Source organism: Betta splendens, chromosome 2, assembly GCF_900634795.4.
Source record: "Betta splendens chromosome 2, fBetSpl5.4, whole genome shotgun sequence".
NCBI classification, from domain to species: domain Eukaryota; kingdom Metazoa; phylum Chordata; class Actinopteri; order Anabantiformes; family Osphronemidae; genus Betta; species Betta splendens.
Window position 1 is genome coordinate 13393786 of NC_040882.2, and position 18398 is coordinate 13412183.

At 44.4% G+C, this 18398-nt stretch overlaps 1 protein-coding gene across 4 annotated transcripts in view; it reads left to right on the forward strand.

Annotated features, from left to right (window-relative positions):
- LOC114842173 (neuroligin-2-like) overlaps positions 1–18398 on the forward strand; it is a 315730-nt gene that overhangs the window by 40046 nt on the left and 257286 nt on the right. For all 4 annotated transcript variants that reach the window (XM_029127784.3, XM_055506120.1, XM_055506121.1 and 1 more), the window contains one exon: positions 8921–9689. In XM_029127784.3, the coding sequence (XP_028983617.1) occupies positions 9182–9689 (508 nt within the window). In that variant the 5' untranslated portion in view covers positions 8921–9181. The remainder of the gene's footprint in view (positions 1–8920; positions 9690–18398) is intronic.

Sequence of the window (18398 nt, forward strand, 5' to 3'; positions counted from 1 at the left end):
AAGAGGTGCAGGAGGGTCTCTGCAGACGTCAGTGGAGCTGTGAGCCCTGCAGGTACCGAAGCCCATGCTTCCGTCGCCCGGATCCCGACTATGAGCGCCGATCGTTGGGCCCATCGTCCTCCGTCGGCTCTCCCCCAGCCGTAAAACAAACACGCCTCCTTTGGATGAGTTCAGCTATAGATTAATGGGCTTGATGAATATTCATTACTCATGTTAGTTGTCAGCGGAGGGGGGGGGCGAGGCACATAGAAATGAAGAGGAAGAAAGATCCGGGGGGGAGAGGAGGAATGTTTATCCGCTGCAACTTGTTATTAATAATACTGATTATAATCTGAGGATTATGCGCGCCGTGGCCTTTCTTTTGATATTCATCCCTCGACCTCTGCTCGGCTTCAGAAGGATGCGGCGCGCAGACTCCCACTCTGCGTCGAGTGAAATTAATTGAGGACTAAAATAGAAGAGGCTGCGCAGGAAAACAACAGGTAGGGAGGCGAGGCGGCCGCTGTGGACGGGCCCTTTCACTGGGGGAGCGGTCGGGAGATGCTCCTGTGTCACACTGGCCATCTGTCAGAGACAACTAGATCAAGATGGCACATCTCCAAAACCCCCCCCCCCCCCCCCCCCCCCCCGCCCCCTTCCCTCGCTCTCGCTCTCGCGCCATTCATCTCTATGTATATCGCTCTCACTCAAGGTTCATAGGCGGTCATTACCAGCCAAATGGAACCGACTTTATTCGTCAGTGTCATGTCCTCAGCTGGCCTTTTAACAGTCTCCACTCTGGAGCATGGCCACTGGCGGGAGGATGCACGTGTCTACCGTAGATGTCTTGCACGAGGACGTTTCCCCGCGTTCTTTCATCCGTGACGTCCGACTGCCCGTATTTTTTTAGACTTTTCATCTAAGGCGTCCCCTCGTGGGGCTAAATTGGATATCGCTGGAGAAATTGCAGGTTTAGACGCCTCTGCAGCTTGTCCTGCCTCTCTGATCCCCTAAGTAAATATTTTAATGGAAGCTTTTATCAGTCTCAGGACGTGACTCCCTGTCTGTCTTTAAGCGAAATCCAAGTGCCTTTCTGCTTATCAAGTGTGTGGCTTCAAGCCACGACTGACATTCATCGGCGGTGCTACAGCTTGTCCCAGGGACCTACGTGTTCTTTATTTCGCCACTGTGGTTCACAACAAACCAGTTTCCCTTCAGCAGCATTAGTTTACTGGTTGAAGCCTGTTTTAGTTTCTGTATCTTTCACCGCAGTGGTGATTATTCTTGAACTGTTTGCCTGCGTGACGTATGATTTGTTGAGTTTTTCCACCAGGCTATTTTAGATTTTTTTTTGAAACATGATTCATGCATCAAAGTCAAATTCAAGGCAGACATACTTTGAAAAAAAATTCAATTCCCCAGTGTTGTTGTCTTGCATTTTCATTTACATTGTGCGCTGTCTTCGGATCATTTCTTAGAGGACTTTAAAGTACCTGTGGATGGTGCAACACAGCTGCTGCAATAGGTTTCTCCATCTGTGACTCTGACTCTCCATTCCTTCCAAAGGTCAGCACTGTCGAGACTGCTGACTGGTGCTACATATTCGCCTGTCACAGCCCACCAAAGCTCAACTTGATGTAAAGTGAAATGCGCTGTGCTCTGTCTTGAGAGAGAGTCTAGACGAACTACACTCACTCACCTGAAGTAAACAAAATAATTAGGTTTAGCATTGTCATGGAATTTTTTACAACATGCTCCGTAGAAGTTGTGTTTTTAATAAACAGTCTTCCGTCAGACTCAGAGTAATAAACCCACCTGCTGAAATCTAAAGGTAAAGTAGGATTTTAATCACGGGGACGACCTTTAAAAGAAAGTTCAAGTAAATTTAATTACCACTGTAAGACACTCTTCCACATTTTATAACTCTGCTCATGTCTTTCCCATAGTGTGCCTTAACCTACAGTACTCTGATCCAAGGTCAAAACCACTTAGGAGACGGTAAAATATTTATGATATATGGTACGTGTTTAATGGCGCCGCTCTCAGCCAACTACTCTGTCTTCTCCCCTCCCGCTCCGGTTTTACTGAGCAGCGCTTGTGTCCTCCAGGCTACACAGGCGCTGCTTCCCTTGGGCGAGGACCACGCCGTCCTCTGCCTCTCCTGGATGCTTCCACTGGAGGAGATGTTGCAGGGGGAGGGTTAGAACTAGTGATTTATACTTATAGAGGGGGCGGCAGGCGATTAGAGCGTGGCAGGAGGGCAGCGAGTCCAAATGTTTGTATGTATTAATTAGAATAGAGGAAACTTATGAAAGTCGGACCTGGGCTTTGTCTCAAAGTGATCCAGACGAGTAATGGGACGGAGTCTGGCTCGTGATGGTGCAGGCGTCTGACTGTGAGGCTCGGCTGTCAGCGTGTGATTAATCTAGCGCTGTCTGTCTAATTACCACCCGTGCCCCTCCGTGCTCTTCGCTCCCGCCGTAGACGCGCTGACCCACGCCAGAAACTGGCTGCTCCCAATGCAAATTAAAGCCTTGTAAATATTTGCTTTTAACTCTTGCCGACACATTGTTTCCAATTTTACACTCCGGTGGTCCGTAACCCCGGCAACCCCTCCCCCCCTACACATACACACCTCAGTCTCATATCGGCGCTTGCCACCCTCGATGTGTATGTGTGTGTGTGTGTATATCGCTGTGTTGTCAAGTGCACTGACAGAGCCAACACACTCCTTCTGCTACGTCTGCCCACCTTGTTTCTCTATTCTATCCTCCCATTGTGTCTGTATTGCTGCTGGCAGTCTATCAGCCCATTCTCTCCCACTGTCAGACCAGTCCAGTCTCGAGGAGGAGTGAGTGGTCAAGACAAGGAGAAAAGACAAAGAGCAGTGTATAAAGGTAGATAGAGCTTCATACAGTTTCCTTGCAAATGTTGCAAATGTTCTTACAGAAGATTTTCCTATAAAATACTTTGTGTAAATCAATGCAACTTAAAGAAATAAAAAATGGAATCACTTGTTTCCAATAAATACTTTAGTCTCTTGTACCTGTTGCGAACTAAGATACAGTCCTAGGATTTTATTTAAATACATTTGCATGCAATCTATATGTCTGATCAATATACTATAAAACAGAGACTGAGGAAGTTCAATGATTTAACACGTAGGCTGTGCTAAGTTGTGCAAAGCCTTTTGTGCATCCAGAGGAAGACGTACAAAATCTTGTAATATGCCTCCAGCGACTTCATTTAGATGATGCTTACAATGTTGACACTATGTAAATAAAAACATTCCAAAAATTAAATTCTGGGCCTCTTACAAACCAGTGTAAAAAATTATTTCAAACTTCAGAGGTCAGTGTGAAGGTCTGAACAGCAGCAACGTGTTAATCACTTGATCGACTAATAATGACAGCAAGTCTTATTAACTAAGTTTCTGCCTGATTGCAGCTCTTATTTTATTAGAGAGCCCTTCACTTGAGATTAAATCCAACAAAGGCTTAAAAAAAGTGAGTGAAGACGTTCTGTGCTAGTTTTGGTGCTACATTAATCCACTTGCTCTTATGATTTGAATGTGCTGAAACATCCAGCGATCCCCAAAGAGGTACAGTATAAGTGAAATGATATATATTAGAAATGGTAGCATTTTGATGGGCATTTTTTGTGAATTCAGAACATAAATATAGTACTTTCATGAAGCACTAAATGTTAATTGATTGATTAGTTGATTGGGCCGTTCTTAACATTCCTTCGTCTGTACCAAACCTGCTTTCTTAAGCTTTGGCAAGTATGGTCTTTACTACACAGAGAGGAATGCAGGCATTAAAAATAATAAAAATACAGGCTTGACAGGATCCTGAGTGAGCACTGACCTGCCCGATGGCTCTTTTCTATTCGGAGCCCACACCGAGGCTGTCAGCAGGATGGAAAACATAAAAACACAAACACACACACTGCTGCATCTACTCGTATTCATTTAGCATATGCAGGGATGATACAGCCCTCCTGTGTTCAACCAATCACCATTCAACATTTAAACAAAGGCACACACAAACAACAAATGTGGAATTCCTTAGTCAACTAAAATGCACAATACAACCCAGCGTATTATAAATAAACCTGGTTTATTTGGTGCACTGTACAGTAGGTGTTTTAAAATTTGTGCATTCACCCGCACAACCTGCTGAGTGACTGAAGGAGAGGTGGCAAGCAATTACTGGGGAGGTTGAAGTGGGTGATCCTGGAGCTGTATTGGAGGAGAATTGGCTGGAATTGGTTTTAGTAGGATTTAGATTGTGCTTGGTAAGCTATGTGCCAGCATGGTGATGGAGTTGAATCGAGGAGGGTGATCTCTAGGCTGATGTCTCCACTGCAGGACAACTTTGAAAACTTTTTTTTTGTTTGCTAAATCATCACATTCTGCTTATGAAAGTATGTGTGTCATGCGCGCTGTAAAGCTTTTGTTTTGCCTAATTCCTTCCAAATCGGTGCAGTTTCATTTACAGCCACCGATCACACATCAGTCGCCGGGAGCTGAGGCATGGCCTTCATATGGATGATAAAAGGCAGGTTAATTGCAGGAAGGCCCTGTGACGGCACTTGAAGTGGCGCCGAACACTCCTTGCAGCAAAGATAAAGAAGAGTTGCTGTAGAAAACACAAAAATCATTAGCACTTTATGTACTTCCTGCCTTAATGTGAGCAGCGAAGCGGCCCGTCTTCCCAACGAACGCGAGAGGAGAGATCCGCAGAATAAAGGACAGGCCTTAATGTGCGCAATAAAATCTGTGGGGAGAGTTGTTGCAATTAACAAGCGTTTCTTATACATAGACAAAGGAACACATTCACTAAATCGCCGTCAATGCTTAACGAACGCGCTTAATTGTCTGTATAGTAAATAGTGAAGCTTATAAAAGTTCATTTTCCTTTGACTGTCAACTCATTAAAGGTCATAGCCAGTGGTCGTATTTATTATGTTAATACTAGTTGATACAATAAGCACATACAGTAAACAAGCATTTGCACCATAGAAGGGTGCTGCACTTACGTTGAGGAGACAATGCCGTCCAACGCAGCGACATGTTTTATTGGCCTCACAGCTTTGTTATTGTTGTTGTGACAGTAACTTACAAAAGACTTTTTTTTGTGCCAAGCTGTCTTAAATAAATCTTAACCCACATAATTAACTTTATGACAATAGGATCCTCAAGTATAACAAAGACTATGCTAATTGAGTGTGACATTATATTATAGTCTCTCATGTTGTGTTACGTCAGCAGTCATTTGAATGGGAACGTTGGCTGCCGTCTCCTTCTGCTCTGCGTGTATTGTTCTTAGTTTGTTGTTCAATTAGCTTATCTTAGCATAAATACCCGACTAGCATGTAAATATGCTAGTCTTAATCATCCCCGCCGCCGCCTCCGTTGAACTGCCCCTTTAATCCAGATGACACAGTGGGAATGACTGGATATTTACTTTGTCCTCCATCCTTGTGCTAAGTGATGATACAGTGTGATGAACTGAAAGTTTCACGCTGCTGCTTTAACTTCTCTCCAGTGAGTGGGTTACTTTGATTTGGATTTGTCTGCCAGACAATTTGATTTGAATTGTTTACCTTCTCCTGGAGTGTACGTTGCGTTGTGTACACACGTTATCTTGCTGAGCCTGCGAGTTGCTGAGGCATTGGGCTGCATTGTTTTATCTCTTCTTTTAACGCCCTTATTTGCGCTCTGCCAATCTCCTGACAGTTCAATCATTCTGCTCTCTGCACCTCAGTGAAAAGTATTTAGCTGCTCTGCTCTCTGGTGTTTCCTCAGCAGTCGTTTGCTTTGCAGCAGGAAGGAGATGGCGACATTACTGTCGCCTGGCTTTGGGTCGAATAAAAATGAATGCGTCATCAACTGCTGTTTGTTTGCAGGCAAGGTCCGAATACAGTGATTGACTAAGTGGCTTCGGCTGAGAGGCTAATTTGACCCGTTGACACACTGGAGAGCAGCAGATTTTAGCCTTGCATCCTGCACAGTCCTGAAGCTTGATGCCAAGGCCTCTAAAATGTTTCCTAAAGGCCCGGTTTCTCCCTCGTTTCTATAATGTGAGGTCAATTGAAACATTTTCATCATTGTAGATTGAACTTTTTGTGTTTACGCGGTACGATACACAGTCACACAGCCCGGCACTATTACAGGCTTCGGTAAAGGATTTGAAAAAATAACTTTTTTACTATTGTATTGGCCTCTAGGGGTTCTCCGTTTTGTGGCAGAAATGAGGAATACCAAGCAAGAGACGGCGGGAGATGGAGGAAAGGTGCAGGAAAATGATGAGGCTCTCACTGATGGCCACCGAGCGGCCTCCCCCCCGTTGAGTGAAAACATTTTCCCGATGTCTTGAATCATAGATGAGTGTGCATGCGTGAGATACTATTGTGTGCGCACAGCATTTAAGGGGACCTGTTTCCTTAATCTATGCTACCTGCATTCCAAGTAGCAAACACACGCCTGTGTACTGTATATTTCTTCTGCAGCATGTGGCCCTGTTGCCATGCTCTGCTCTCCTTCCTCCAGTCCCCCATCGTCTCTCCCTCTTCGCTCCATCAATCACTTAAGCTCTCCCGCTGCACACAGAAAAGCTGGGCCAATTAGGCCTTGTAATTGAGCCAATTAGCAATTAAACACTCAAATGTACCCCCAAATTGTGGAGGTCCCTCCAGGCAGGATACCACTTGCCAGAGCCTCGGATTTTAACCAGTGTCCTGGCTGGTCTGGGCATGTGCTGCCCTCTGTGACTTCCTAGGCTTGAGGAGCAAGTCCTGCAATTGATGGGTCTAGTTGACCCCCTCTTCCCATAGCGTGAGATGGAGACGTGGCTCTATTAGATTTCCACTTCTCTGAGAGACTCCAGGGTCAGAGAAGCAGCACGTCATGTCGCTTTTACTCAGAGACTCCGAAAGGGGCCTCTGCTGACCAGAGAGAAGCTTTTCATTAACGCCCGGCCTTGTTTTCTCTCCATCTCCGCGCTCCTTTCCCGTTTTACACTCTTCCTCCGTCGCCGCTCCTTTTTTCGTGCTCCGTCTTCGTCTCCCTCGTCTCTCCATCTCCAAGTCTCTTTCATGCGTTTCGGGGGATGAAAGTTTGGTGGTGGATGGGGTGCGTGTACGTGTGGGTGGAGGCCTCGTCCCTGAGCACAGTGCAAGGCAGGCAGGCCGGCCTCCAGACTTTCCCTGGTTTAATTAGAGCGCACATCTCGCCGCCCGTTTCTCTGTGAGAGGACGCGCATCCAGACGCTCACATTGGCGCGTGGGCAGACGAACAAAGTCCACGCTGCAAGGAACAAAGGCAGGCACCAGTATATTTAGGCTAAACGCGTTGCACCAGTGGAAGACAATAAGTGATTGTGAATGCTATGGACTCAATTACTCCCCTTTGAAAGAACATAAATCTCTTTTTACCACAATATATAATACTGGGGATCCTCCCTGTGAGGAGTACAGGAAAACAAAGCTTAGTGTCACACGAGTGAGCCTGCGTATGTGTATGTGTTGCATCAGCATGAGTGAAACTCATCAGCCTATAGATTCTAATTATCTGTCTTCTTGCCTCAAGACACTTAAGTCTCATACTTTTAAATTGAGATAGCTTTACCAGCAGTGGGAAAGAGAGAAATAAGACAACAAAAGTGCAGGCGATGGAATAACATGGTTAATGATGACTTTAAATGGGACAATTAGGACATGCTGATAAAGCTCGAGGAAGAGGTAGAAATCTGATAAGACCAAAGCGTGTGTGTGTGTGTGTGTGTGTGTGTGTGTGTGTGTGTGTGTGTGTGTGTGTGTGTGTGTGTGTGTGTGTGTGTGTGTGTGTGTGTGTGTGCGCGTGTGCGTGTCTTTATTACTCCTAAGGTCTGTCTGTTTTCTGTTGCGTTACATAACACCAGCCAACAATGTTATGACGCCATAATCTCCTTCCTGCCTCTTGCATTTCTGACGTTGGCTCTGTTACATGGGGATTTGCACATTCGCACAGTAGATTACATGAATGACTGTACAGTGTGTGGGCACTCATTCATGTGTGGCTCAATTAAGGCTTACTGTGTGCATGTGTGTGTCTTTGCGCTCTGCATGTTGCCCGAAAGGCTGCTGTAAGCAGCTTACGGGCGAGCATTATTGACCTTCGACCTTACTGGGCAGTGAAAGGCTCACCCTAATCTCTAGGCTCTGCTCCTCTTCTGATCCAGTGTCTACTGTACTGTCATTTTCTAGAATCAGCTTCACAGCCTTGAATAAAACAATAACTCTAAACACTGGGCGGTGCTGCTAGATGGAGACCGGTGTGGCGTGACAACATTGGCTGCAGCACATTGGCTTTACTCAGAGATGTGTGCATGTTGGGAATAAGCTGGCAGGTTGAAAACCGTTTACTACAAGGGATTTCATCCATGTCCTTGTGCAGGCCAGCAAAGCAGGAAGATGAAGTCCAATTTAGACTTGTCATGAATGATACTTTTGAGTTATGTAGAAACGTGCATCTAACACAAAAACAAGTATACGTTGTTGTTATGCTGTGAAATATTGAAGGAATAAAATGTTCTGATGGTTTGCATTAGACTTCCCTTTGTACCTGCTGCAGAGCTGCGTTATTGTGCCTCTGATATAATGAAGTGAGGCGAAACACATTGATCACCGCATAAAATGGTTCCAAAATGAAGCCTGTTGACTGGATCTCAACAATACTGGCTCTAAATGTAGTGTGTGATTTTGTTTCCACTGCTTTCATTTCAAGAAATGTTTTTCCTTGGCAGCAGTTGAGGGGAAACCGCTGCACTAACGGCATTTAACATTTCTGTTTGAGATAAGCTGTAATGTCTGTTGTCGTGCCTCCCTCTGTCCTGCTGATCTCATATGCATCACTGTTGTTTAACCCTTCTCTTCTTTCTGTTCTGTACTTTTGCAGACTTCACTGGCTGAAACAATCATCAATCACTGGGAACCAAGAGGGATGGAACGCAACAGAACCATGGCTAGGGACACGTTTTGGTTAGCCATTGCTCAGAACCTACACTAACCTGGCACAGACGTCTTTACCCCAACATCTCGCCCTCCCTCAGCGCCCCTGGCCTTGAACACACTTGTTACAGTCATCATCTTATACTTGGAATCCGCATTCAATAAAAAAAGATCACCGCCCAATAAAACTGACAGAAAGCAGGTGGTCATGAATCCAGCCATGTACCCCTTTCCACTTGTTCTGAGTAAACAGAGTCGGCGGGGTTTGTCGTCTAGGACACATCCCCTTTGCCTCATGACAGACTGGTGCCTGATGGGTGTCCTGGGACTCCTCCTGCTCCTTAGCCTGGCCTCGAGCCAGAAATCGGACCCTTCCAAACACCCGATTGTCACCACCAACTACGGCAAGCTCAGAGGCATCAAGAAAGACTTGAACAATGAGATCCTGGGCCCCGTGGAGCAGTACCTGGGTGTCCCCTACGCCACAGCTCCCATTGGCGACCGACGTTTTCAGCCACCCGAAGCCCCCGGATCCTGGCAGGAGATCCGCAACGCTACCCAGTTTGCGCCCGTGTGCCCTCAGAATGTCCACGGTGTGCTCCCAGAGATAATGCTGCCTGTGTGGTTCACAGACAACTTGGACGTGGCAGCGGGCTACATCCAGAACCAGAGCGAGGACTGCCTCTACCTCAACGTCTACGTGCCCACAGAGGATGGTGAGTAAACAGTATTAAATGAAGGGTTGTGGGGGTCGGTGGGGGGTGTGATGGGGAGAAGCAAGAAGCATAACTGTACTGTAAAAAATTGTGGTATATTACATTATATCTGCTTAAAATAGGAGAATGCTTAACAGCTGTAGAGTCAGTAACAATGTGACCTGGTCAACCAACAAGTCCTTTCATTTGAAATCCCCTGGAAAAAAAAAGAATTAAACAGATTTTCTACATTTTGTTGATCGTCACGAGACAGACATTTGCACTCAGGCCCAAATGGCAATTTGGTAGGTTGAGGTACTGAATAATTATTAAAGAGGTTCCTACCGTCACATTCATTACTTGACTTGACAGCGATAACAATAGATTAGATTACTCTGGATTTACCAGTTCGGTCCAGTCCAGTCTCATGTCCTGTGCTTTGTGTGCTCTAACCCTTGCTCACACACTTTAAGACTCGATAAAATTATTGTCTTTATTCATAAAGTTGCTTTCTCATATTGATCACATCACAACTGAAAGATACGCACAGTAACTGTAACTTTAGACATTAGTTCAGCTTTACAAGGTGATGCGGCCTCAGTGTATTTGACCCAACAGGCCCTGTTATTTGCATCATTCAATCAGGATGCCAACAAGTACTTTCATCTACCTCATCTTTGTGGCACAAGCAGGCCACTGGTTGCCGTCCATGTTTGTTCTGGTACAATAACAATGCAATCATTTCTGTTGTCACTTTCTGGTTGCTAATGTTTCTGTCAGGACTGTGTGTCATTACTGACCAGTGTGTTGCTTACACTCAGTTTATACATGTGTGCTCTATCCAGATGGGGCAAAAGCCAAAATCTCCATATGTACCGTAACCTGTCCAGTCTTTACAGCAAAGTCCATTCAATGTTGTTCAACCAAGCAAACAACAACCATGAATGAAGGTGGCTGACTGTATGAGCACTAGGTGAAATCTGACTCTAAAAACCTATGCGCCCATGAGTTCACGTCTCTCTGTCCAGACCATCCTGCAGACATGTTTCCCTGCCTGCACAGTATTAGTTGTCTGAGCAATAAAAAACAAATATGTCCATCGTGGCAGCGGTTGTGAAAGAGCAGAGACTCTCTCCTTGCCTGGGGTGTTGGAAGACGTGTTTCACATTTGTCTTTCCATTTTTATATCTAATATAAAATGTACAAATTCTGCACTTTTCACAAAGGAACATTCTGACAGGTTTCACATGCAGAAAACAGTTTTCCTACAGATTGACCTCAACGTGTGTCTACATTTTGTTTGTTTTAATCTGATGCGCTTTTCGCTGTTTATTTCTTCGCCTTCGTGTGTGTGTGTGTGTGTCCGCAAAGTGATATTTCCCCCTGTTCTCACACATTTTAGGCTCTTTCAGCACTTCCATAACTTGACTGGACTTTTTTCTAGTCTCTCACAGCTCAACACCCTTCCTCCTTGACACCCGTCATCGCTGCTTATAGCTCCTCATGCACACATAGAATTCTGGGTCAGGTCATGAGTCATTTCCTATCACTTCTTGTTTTTTCTTTCTTTGTCTTTTCAGAGATGTACAGTGTGACTTGCTGTGAAAATACCAGCACCATAACACTGTCTGGAAGTATCAGAGGTGCACAATTCATAACCACATGAATTAATCTAACAACATCAAACCATTAGCTTTAGACCTGCTTTGACATCACCAGGTTAACACCCAGTATCTTAACATCTATGTTAATGTAAAGTTGCAGATCCCTGGGGTCAGCATACGTTGGCTCCTTGTAAAGACATAGAAACAGGGAGCATATGAATCTGATCCTTTCGCCGTCCTCCATCATCATTGCTGGTATATTTACGGTGGTCTACTCAGGCATGACATTGCTGGAATCAGCACTCCAGCAGCCCTGCGGAGTCTCTCTCTTTGCTCATTCTTTCCCCTGCATCTCCTCCTGCATTGATTTCAAGTCATTTTTTTATAGCGGTGCAGGTATAGAGGAGAGCAACGGGGAGGACTGCACACGGGTAGAGAGCAGGGGGTGAAGAGAGGAAAGAAAACAAGCGCACAGGCATGGAAACGTACAGTACAGGAGGAAAACTACAGTACAGTAAGCAGGATCGGAGAGGGGGGGGCGCTTGTGGGCACAGGATCAAATAGCCGTCACGTAATTTCCAGTGGGACAAAGCACACCACAAGCTAAATATGCTGACACAAGCACACACATATTAATACCGTACTATCAATTTCAAATCTGCACTTACTATTGAACGCTGTTTGTGAGTCTCTCGAGACCTTTTACTAGTATCCTGTTTTCAGGGCGTGCTATAAGACAGAATCCTTAAAGTGGATTAATCCTGCAGAATGAATTCTCACTGCTGCCATTAGTGCAAGTGGAAGAAAGTGGGACATTCCGACATGAACGTGTATATTTATAGGTAAACAAATACTCATTTGGTGGATTCGCAATTAATACTTAAGTTCTTAGGAATTTGCTATCCAATAACCACTATAATAATAAGTGTTAACTATTACTGTAACACAGCTCGTATTCAGATTCCGCTCGTATCAGGCCTTCCGGTAGGAACCCCAGAGGACAGGGTTTAGCCTCCAGCTGTGTGCTCTCCTACAAGTAGGGATCGGCTCCACCGGTTCCCCTTAGAGATGACATCACATAAATCATAGCGAGCGGTTTTCGTCTGGTCGCTGCAGAGTCACGCTGGATCAATGGACAACGGAAAAGGGGAGGCAAGGAACTGACCGCCGCTGCCCGAGGCCCACAGACAAACCACATGCTTCCCTCAGCAGTCGTTACCAGAGAGCAGCGACTCCGTGGCAAATATGTGCGAGTAGCTGGACTCAGCAGTTTGCAGATGGGAACTCGCTGCACATGTTTACAGTTGAACACGGACCGGTGTGTAGCGAAAAACCTTTACTTTGATGTTTGCAGGAGCAGGTTGGTAAAGATTGGTTCCCACACCCCCTGAAGCGTCTACTCCAACAGAATATTACTGTATCTGCACCGACTACAATATTCGCTTCCTCGAGGCCCATTGTTTCCTGTGGAGTAGGTTTTGTACAGTAACTTTTTTTGGCGGTAGGAGGAGGAAGTTTAACCCTTATAAGCTGTTACAAAAGGCCTTTTAAGCTCCTGGTTCTAAACAATTAATCCTGTTCATCAAGAGTATGCATTAGTTTTGCCAGATAATCCTCAGAGGTTTGAACTGCTCACCTCCTCGATGTCAGCGCTCAGCTTCTTGGGCTGAGCTGCAGGGTGCAAGCTTGGGCTCATAAATTATTCCGTCCAATACTTCATCCATCTCCATGCATCAAGCTCAAACTCCCACATCTCCTCATTTTGCAATATTTCGCTTTTCTGAAGAGATTCATCAACAAGGGTTCGATACTAACGCAATAATGCACAGGGCGGCGGAGGGCTGTGCTGCGACACTGACATCACCAAAGTACTAGAGATGAATAAATAAATACAAGTGAAAAAACAAACAGATAAATAATTGAACTAGAGGGTGAGAGAGAAAGGCATGTCAGAGTGCAGCACTGGAAATGTGATGTATATGGCTTCTGAAGCCTGAAAATTTTTGATTATTCTGCCCCATCTCTTTCTTTATGTCGTCTTTTTCTCCTGCCAGCCTCACTTGATACCATCTAAGCAACAGAATGGTAGAAAAAAGGGTTGATGGAGGAAAAATAGATTAACATCGTTCTGAAAGCACAATGCACTTCCCCTAGAATGAGCAATTGCTGTTACATACAGTATGGGTGCCTTTAGCTCCCAAGGGATCTCATGAGATCCACTGTCCTTCCTCGCTCTCTCTCTCTTGCTCTCACTCACTCCCTCACACACACAGACACACAGACACACACACACACACACACACACACACACACACACACACACACACACACACACACACACACACACACACACACACACACACACACACACTATCACATTTTCTTTGATGTGAGCATGCTCACCAGAACTGAAGGAGACAAAACCTATCCTTTATTAAAAAGACAAGGACATAGTAAGAAGCATAGATTTGAAGTCAGGCATTTCTAGGTAGTTGTCATTTCATGGAAAATGGAGGTCAGAACACAAGGCTTCATCTAGCTCATAGTCCATCCTTTACAAACCCAATCTGACAGAGTCCATCTTCACTTTGGCGCCTCCTCCCATGTTTCACCTTGTCCCTTTCCTCCCCCTCCTTTGTTCAGTCTTTGCTGCACTTCATCCCGAGGCAGAGAGGAGCCGACAGAGTCAAAGGCTTCGCTCCAGTCTGGGAGGTGGTGAGGGTGAGGAGAGAAGCACATCAGTCAGCGCTGGTCATTCACCTTGAACTTTTCAAATGATCCCCTCTGGATGCTTCAATATCCTAAATGCAAACTACAGTAAACGTTGTTTTTCTTTAATTACTTATATGATATCCTACAAAACTCAAGAGTGGTAATTAAGAAATAATTGAGCCAAATATTGTACTTAGTATCTTTGCTTGAAAATGAGAAATGCGTGTTATCTGCTGCAGCATAAGGCAGAGCAACAGAAAGAAATCCCCTTTCACAATAAAAACCAGAAGCACAGTGCCAGCTTAACCTGACATGGGGCTGTCACCTGTCCTCCCATACATAGCCATACTGACACACACTGCACTGTATGTTCACAACACAACAACTGCTGTCATTAGCTGTCGTTACGGAGAAAATCACTGAAAGCATCAACATGCCACTGTCCGTACCGCACACCTAAGACTCAGTCTGCTTTATTAGGTTTCCTCAGGCCTTGTCACAACAGATACTGCACATTGAACAGCCTACAGGTTTATTGGCCTGTATAGCACAATATATCAGTGCCAAGCAAGATTTGTATTCAACACATCTACTTCAATAAGGCAACGTCCATAGCTTTCATATCATTCTGAATGAACGCTGAGCAGTACCTTTCTATATGGTACATACAGTACTGTTCCTCTAAGTTCCAAGGACTTTTAGAAGTCAGTCTGTTGAGTGGCGGCTGTGGTTAAGAATCCGTGTTGTTTGTACTGTGTTCTTATTTGTTAGTTCCCATGTTCATTGAATGCGGTTTGCTGTGGTCGTAAAAAAGGGGATTTTGGTGATGGGCAGGGTTGAGCAGGAATGTATGACATTAATAACTTAATGTTAATCCAGGATAATCAGATTACATACACCCCTGGGAACTGCTGAAGCATGTTGGGTGAGTGGCAAAAACGTCCCCGAGACTGAAACAGCAAAACGTGTTGCTTTCGATGCAGCACCTCAGGATGTAGCACTCTTAGGTATTCATTTCCCTTTTAAAATGTTATATACACAAAAATGAAGTGGTTTTGAATTTTACAGTAAGGACAGAGGGCATTCAACAAGCTGAACTCTGTCTGTGGGCGACACATTAGGACGTAACCTGGGTCCTTTAAGCACAGACTCACCACTGTCCGATGTGAGACACCAGCTAAAAAAGGATTGTCTAAATTGCTGACTGCTACGCTGGTGTAGCCTCAAGGTTTGATGGAATGTTGAAAAGAAGGCGAAGCTATTAGACAAGTGCCCAAACTACTGACTCTAAAGAACCATACGCCACAAATCTGAATAGACAAAAAGAAGAGCCCATTAACTGAGAACAGGAGCAAGCGCTTTTTTTTGTTTTATGGCTCTAAAAGACTGATAAAACTTTTAGAGGCATCTTCCTGGTGTGTGGGATGCAGTCCAAATGTCTAATTGGTTATATTTTTAAACGTTTCAATATCTAATAATATATAGAGTTGTTGTTTGCTGTTTCTTCATTAAAGTCGGTTTGTGTCAATCAAGGTGGTCGGTGCTTGTGGGGCTGAATGTGTTTGCAGGCACCATGCATCATTACTGGAATTTCAGCCACTTTTTGAAAGTGGACTGCATTCCTGGGGGAAGGTACTGTAATGAGACAGTGCACACTACAATAGGTAGTGCCTCTCAAATGTTGTTTTTGGATAATAGGTAACAAGCAGCCGTCTGACAAAACAAAGGAAAAGTCACTGTACATAGAGGGTAGTCGCAAGAGGTTACATCCTGTTGATGTCACGATTAACTAAACTAATAAAACAAAAATGCATATTCAGATAAAACCTAATGGTTTTCAATAGACATTTGAAGAATAAACTATAAAAGTAAACCCTATGTCTATAGCCATTTACCATCATTCATCATTTATGTGAGTTTGGCAGCAGGATAGATTGATGTTGACCATAAAGAACATTGGCTTGGCTCAGAATAACAGTCTTTTTGGAGTCTGTTTGTGTGAACCAGCTTTTGTTTGAGTAACTACGTATATTACAGTATCTGTCGCCGGACAGAGATGTAGAACGTGGCCAGATTAAGGTTGTGATGTTTGATTACGAAGCGACAATACAGTAACGGAGGCCGAGATGAAGAGAGGATCCGGCAAAAGAAGAGAAAGAGTTTGAGGGCAAAATTTCGGTGGTAAACACAATTTTGCAGTGGGTGGGGGAGGGGGTTGTCGTGGCAACCGTCCAGCACTTCCTGTATCATCCTGTCAAGGCGTGCATCAAAGGCTGTGTACATTTTGCCTTTTCCACTAGACTCTGAATGAAGGAATTAGCAAGGGCTCAGTTCCATCTATTTATAGCCTCTAAGCCAGAGAGATGGAGAGAAAGGGAGGGAGTTGGAGGAGGGAGAGTGTATCTGAATGCATGCAAGAGTGGCTTTTAATATCAGTGCGTGTGTCTACAGTAGATGTGCACACACATCGGTGCCTGTAGAAACCTCTGTAGTGTTTTTATGTGTGCTGCTGCAGTCATGTGGGTCACTGGTATTTCTCTGCAGTGCAAGAAGCACACGTGAGTGTAAAACTCCAGCTCTTTTCATTCACCCTTCCCTCTGCATGCCCACCATTTTGCCTCTCTGGCATCCTCCCTTCTTTCCTTCCACCTCCCCCCACCCCCCCACCTCCATCCCAGTCATCACTGTATGCTTTGGAAGAGCAATGAAGGCAGAAATAGGATTTAGCCGTAGACAGTCCATTTAAATGATCTTTTTAGCCCCAGGAGAGCAAATTGACTTTACAACAGTACTTAAATAATAAGCTCTCAGGCTTTGACTGTCCGTGGACTTTTGGCTTGGCTTCTATGAAAGTGTTGCAGCACAGTCTGGGATATCACACGAATTAACTCGAGGCTGGATGACTTCTGATGTCCTTTGTCCTATCAGTTAAACAGTCAATTAAAATTAGCCTCCACTCACAGCTGCAGTGGTAACATACTGTACAGTTGTTTGCAGTTTATTCACCATCAGCCAATAGACAATAGTGAAATAAGAAAGAGCTTAAGTTAAAAAGCCTTTGACAATTCAAATCTAATAATGTAACTTCCAAAGAATGGCCTTCAGAAGCTCTGAATATGTACTGGCATACTGCAGTCTGGCTTTGATGCCCCACTGTGGCCATGACCATTGGCTTGAATGAAGAGCCCTTATAGTCTTCCATGTCCTACTTTAAAGAGTAGAGATCAGTTCAGCAAGAATTGTGTTGACAGCCCAACCACCAAAAGCTGCTGTCATAACAATCAAGAGCTGGGACACAAACAATTCAAATCTGCAGTCAATGACACAGCTTGCAGAAATGCAAACGTATGATAATTCACCATTAAGGAACAAATAAAAAGGCTGTTTTACCAGATGCAAAGGGCTCATCTGCAGTAAGAGTCAGAAAAGCCATGTTGAAATTTGCATAAAAGTACAAAAGTCAGTACAGTTACTGAGAAAGTGTTACCAAGAATAACCTCCCTGCGTGTGCAGATTACCTAGAAATGATGGGGAACTTGCACGAAGCATTTTAAGGTTTCATCAGACCTTAATCCAGTTGAACTTGCATTTTACATGAAGAAGGGGAGACCACGTGCAGACACAGTAACCCTCCAAACGAAAGCAGCTGGTACTTAGAGGTTCGGTCTTTTCATTTAATTGACTCATTCATTTGCACCCATTGTCCGTAAGTAATTTTTTCCATATTCAAACAGAAACTGGAGGTACTTATGTAGTGATTTGTAGCGTAAATATGAATTTAATGACCATTTAGTTGCTCATAAGAAAACTGTTTTGTTTTTGAAAGCTGGCGATCACATATGGAAGCTGATACTCTATTTGCATCACTTCTCCCCCCCCCCCCCCCTTTTGTTTGTCTTTTTGTACTCTGGTGTTGTATTGGTTCTTTTCTAGCCCAAATAGGATTAAGCTTTGTCATGTAATGCATAAGGGAAGGTAACAGACATAAATTGTCCTCCCTTCTCAGTGTACTTGCCTTTTATAATTAATCCTCCAGTTTATTGATACAGTTCACATTCTGAACTGCTGAGTCGGCCATTTCAGGGCAGCGTGGTCAGCTATCCTGTTACTATGTTGTTGATGAGACCAATAGCATTTGGAAATTACTGAGCAATGCTGGGAAACAGAGATAAGCCTGAGTATAAGAATAGGGAAGTGCAGAATTGTATTTTAAATGAGTCAATGTTACTCTCAAATCATACAGTATGATGCATCTTGTTTTAAAGGATCAGGTTCTGATCTACCTTTGTTTACCTACACCTTGGTGAATGGAAGCCATAAACAGACAGCGGCCCTCTCACACTGCAAGTTCGCTTGTTATTAAAGTAACCTTGAAAGCGAGATATATAGGAAGATCAAAGAGCCCAGCAACGCG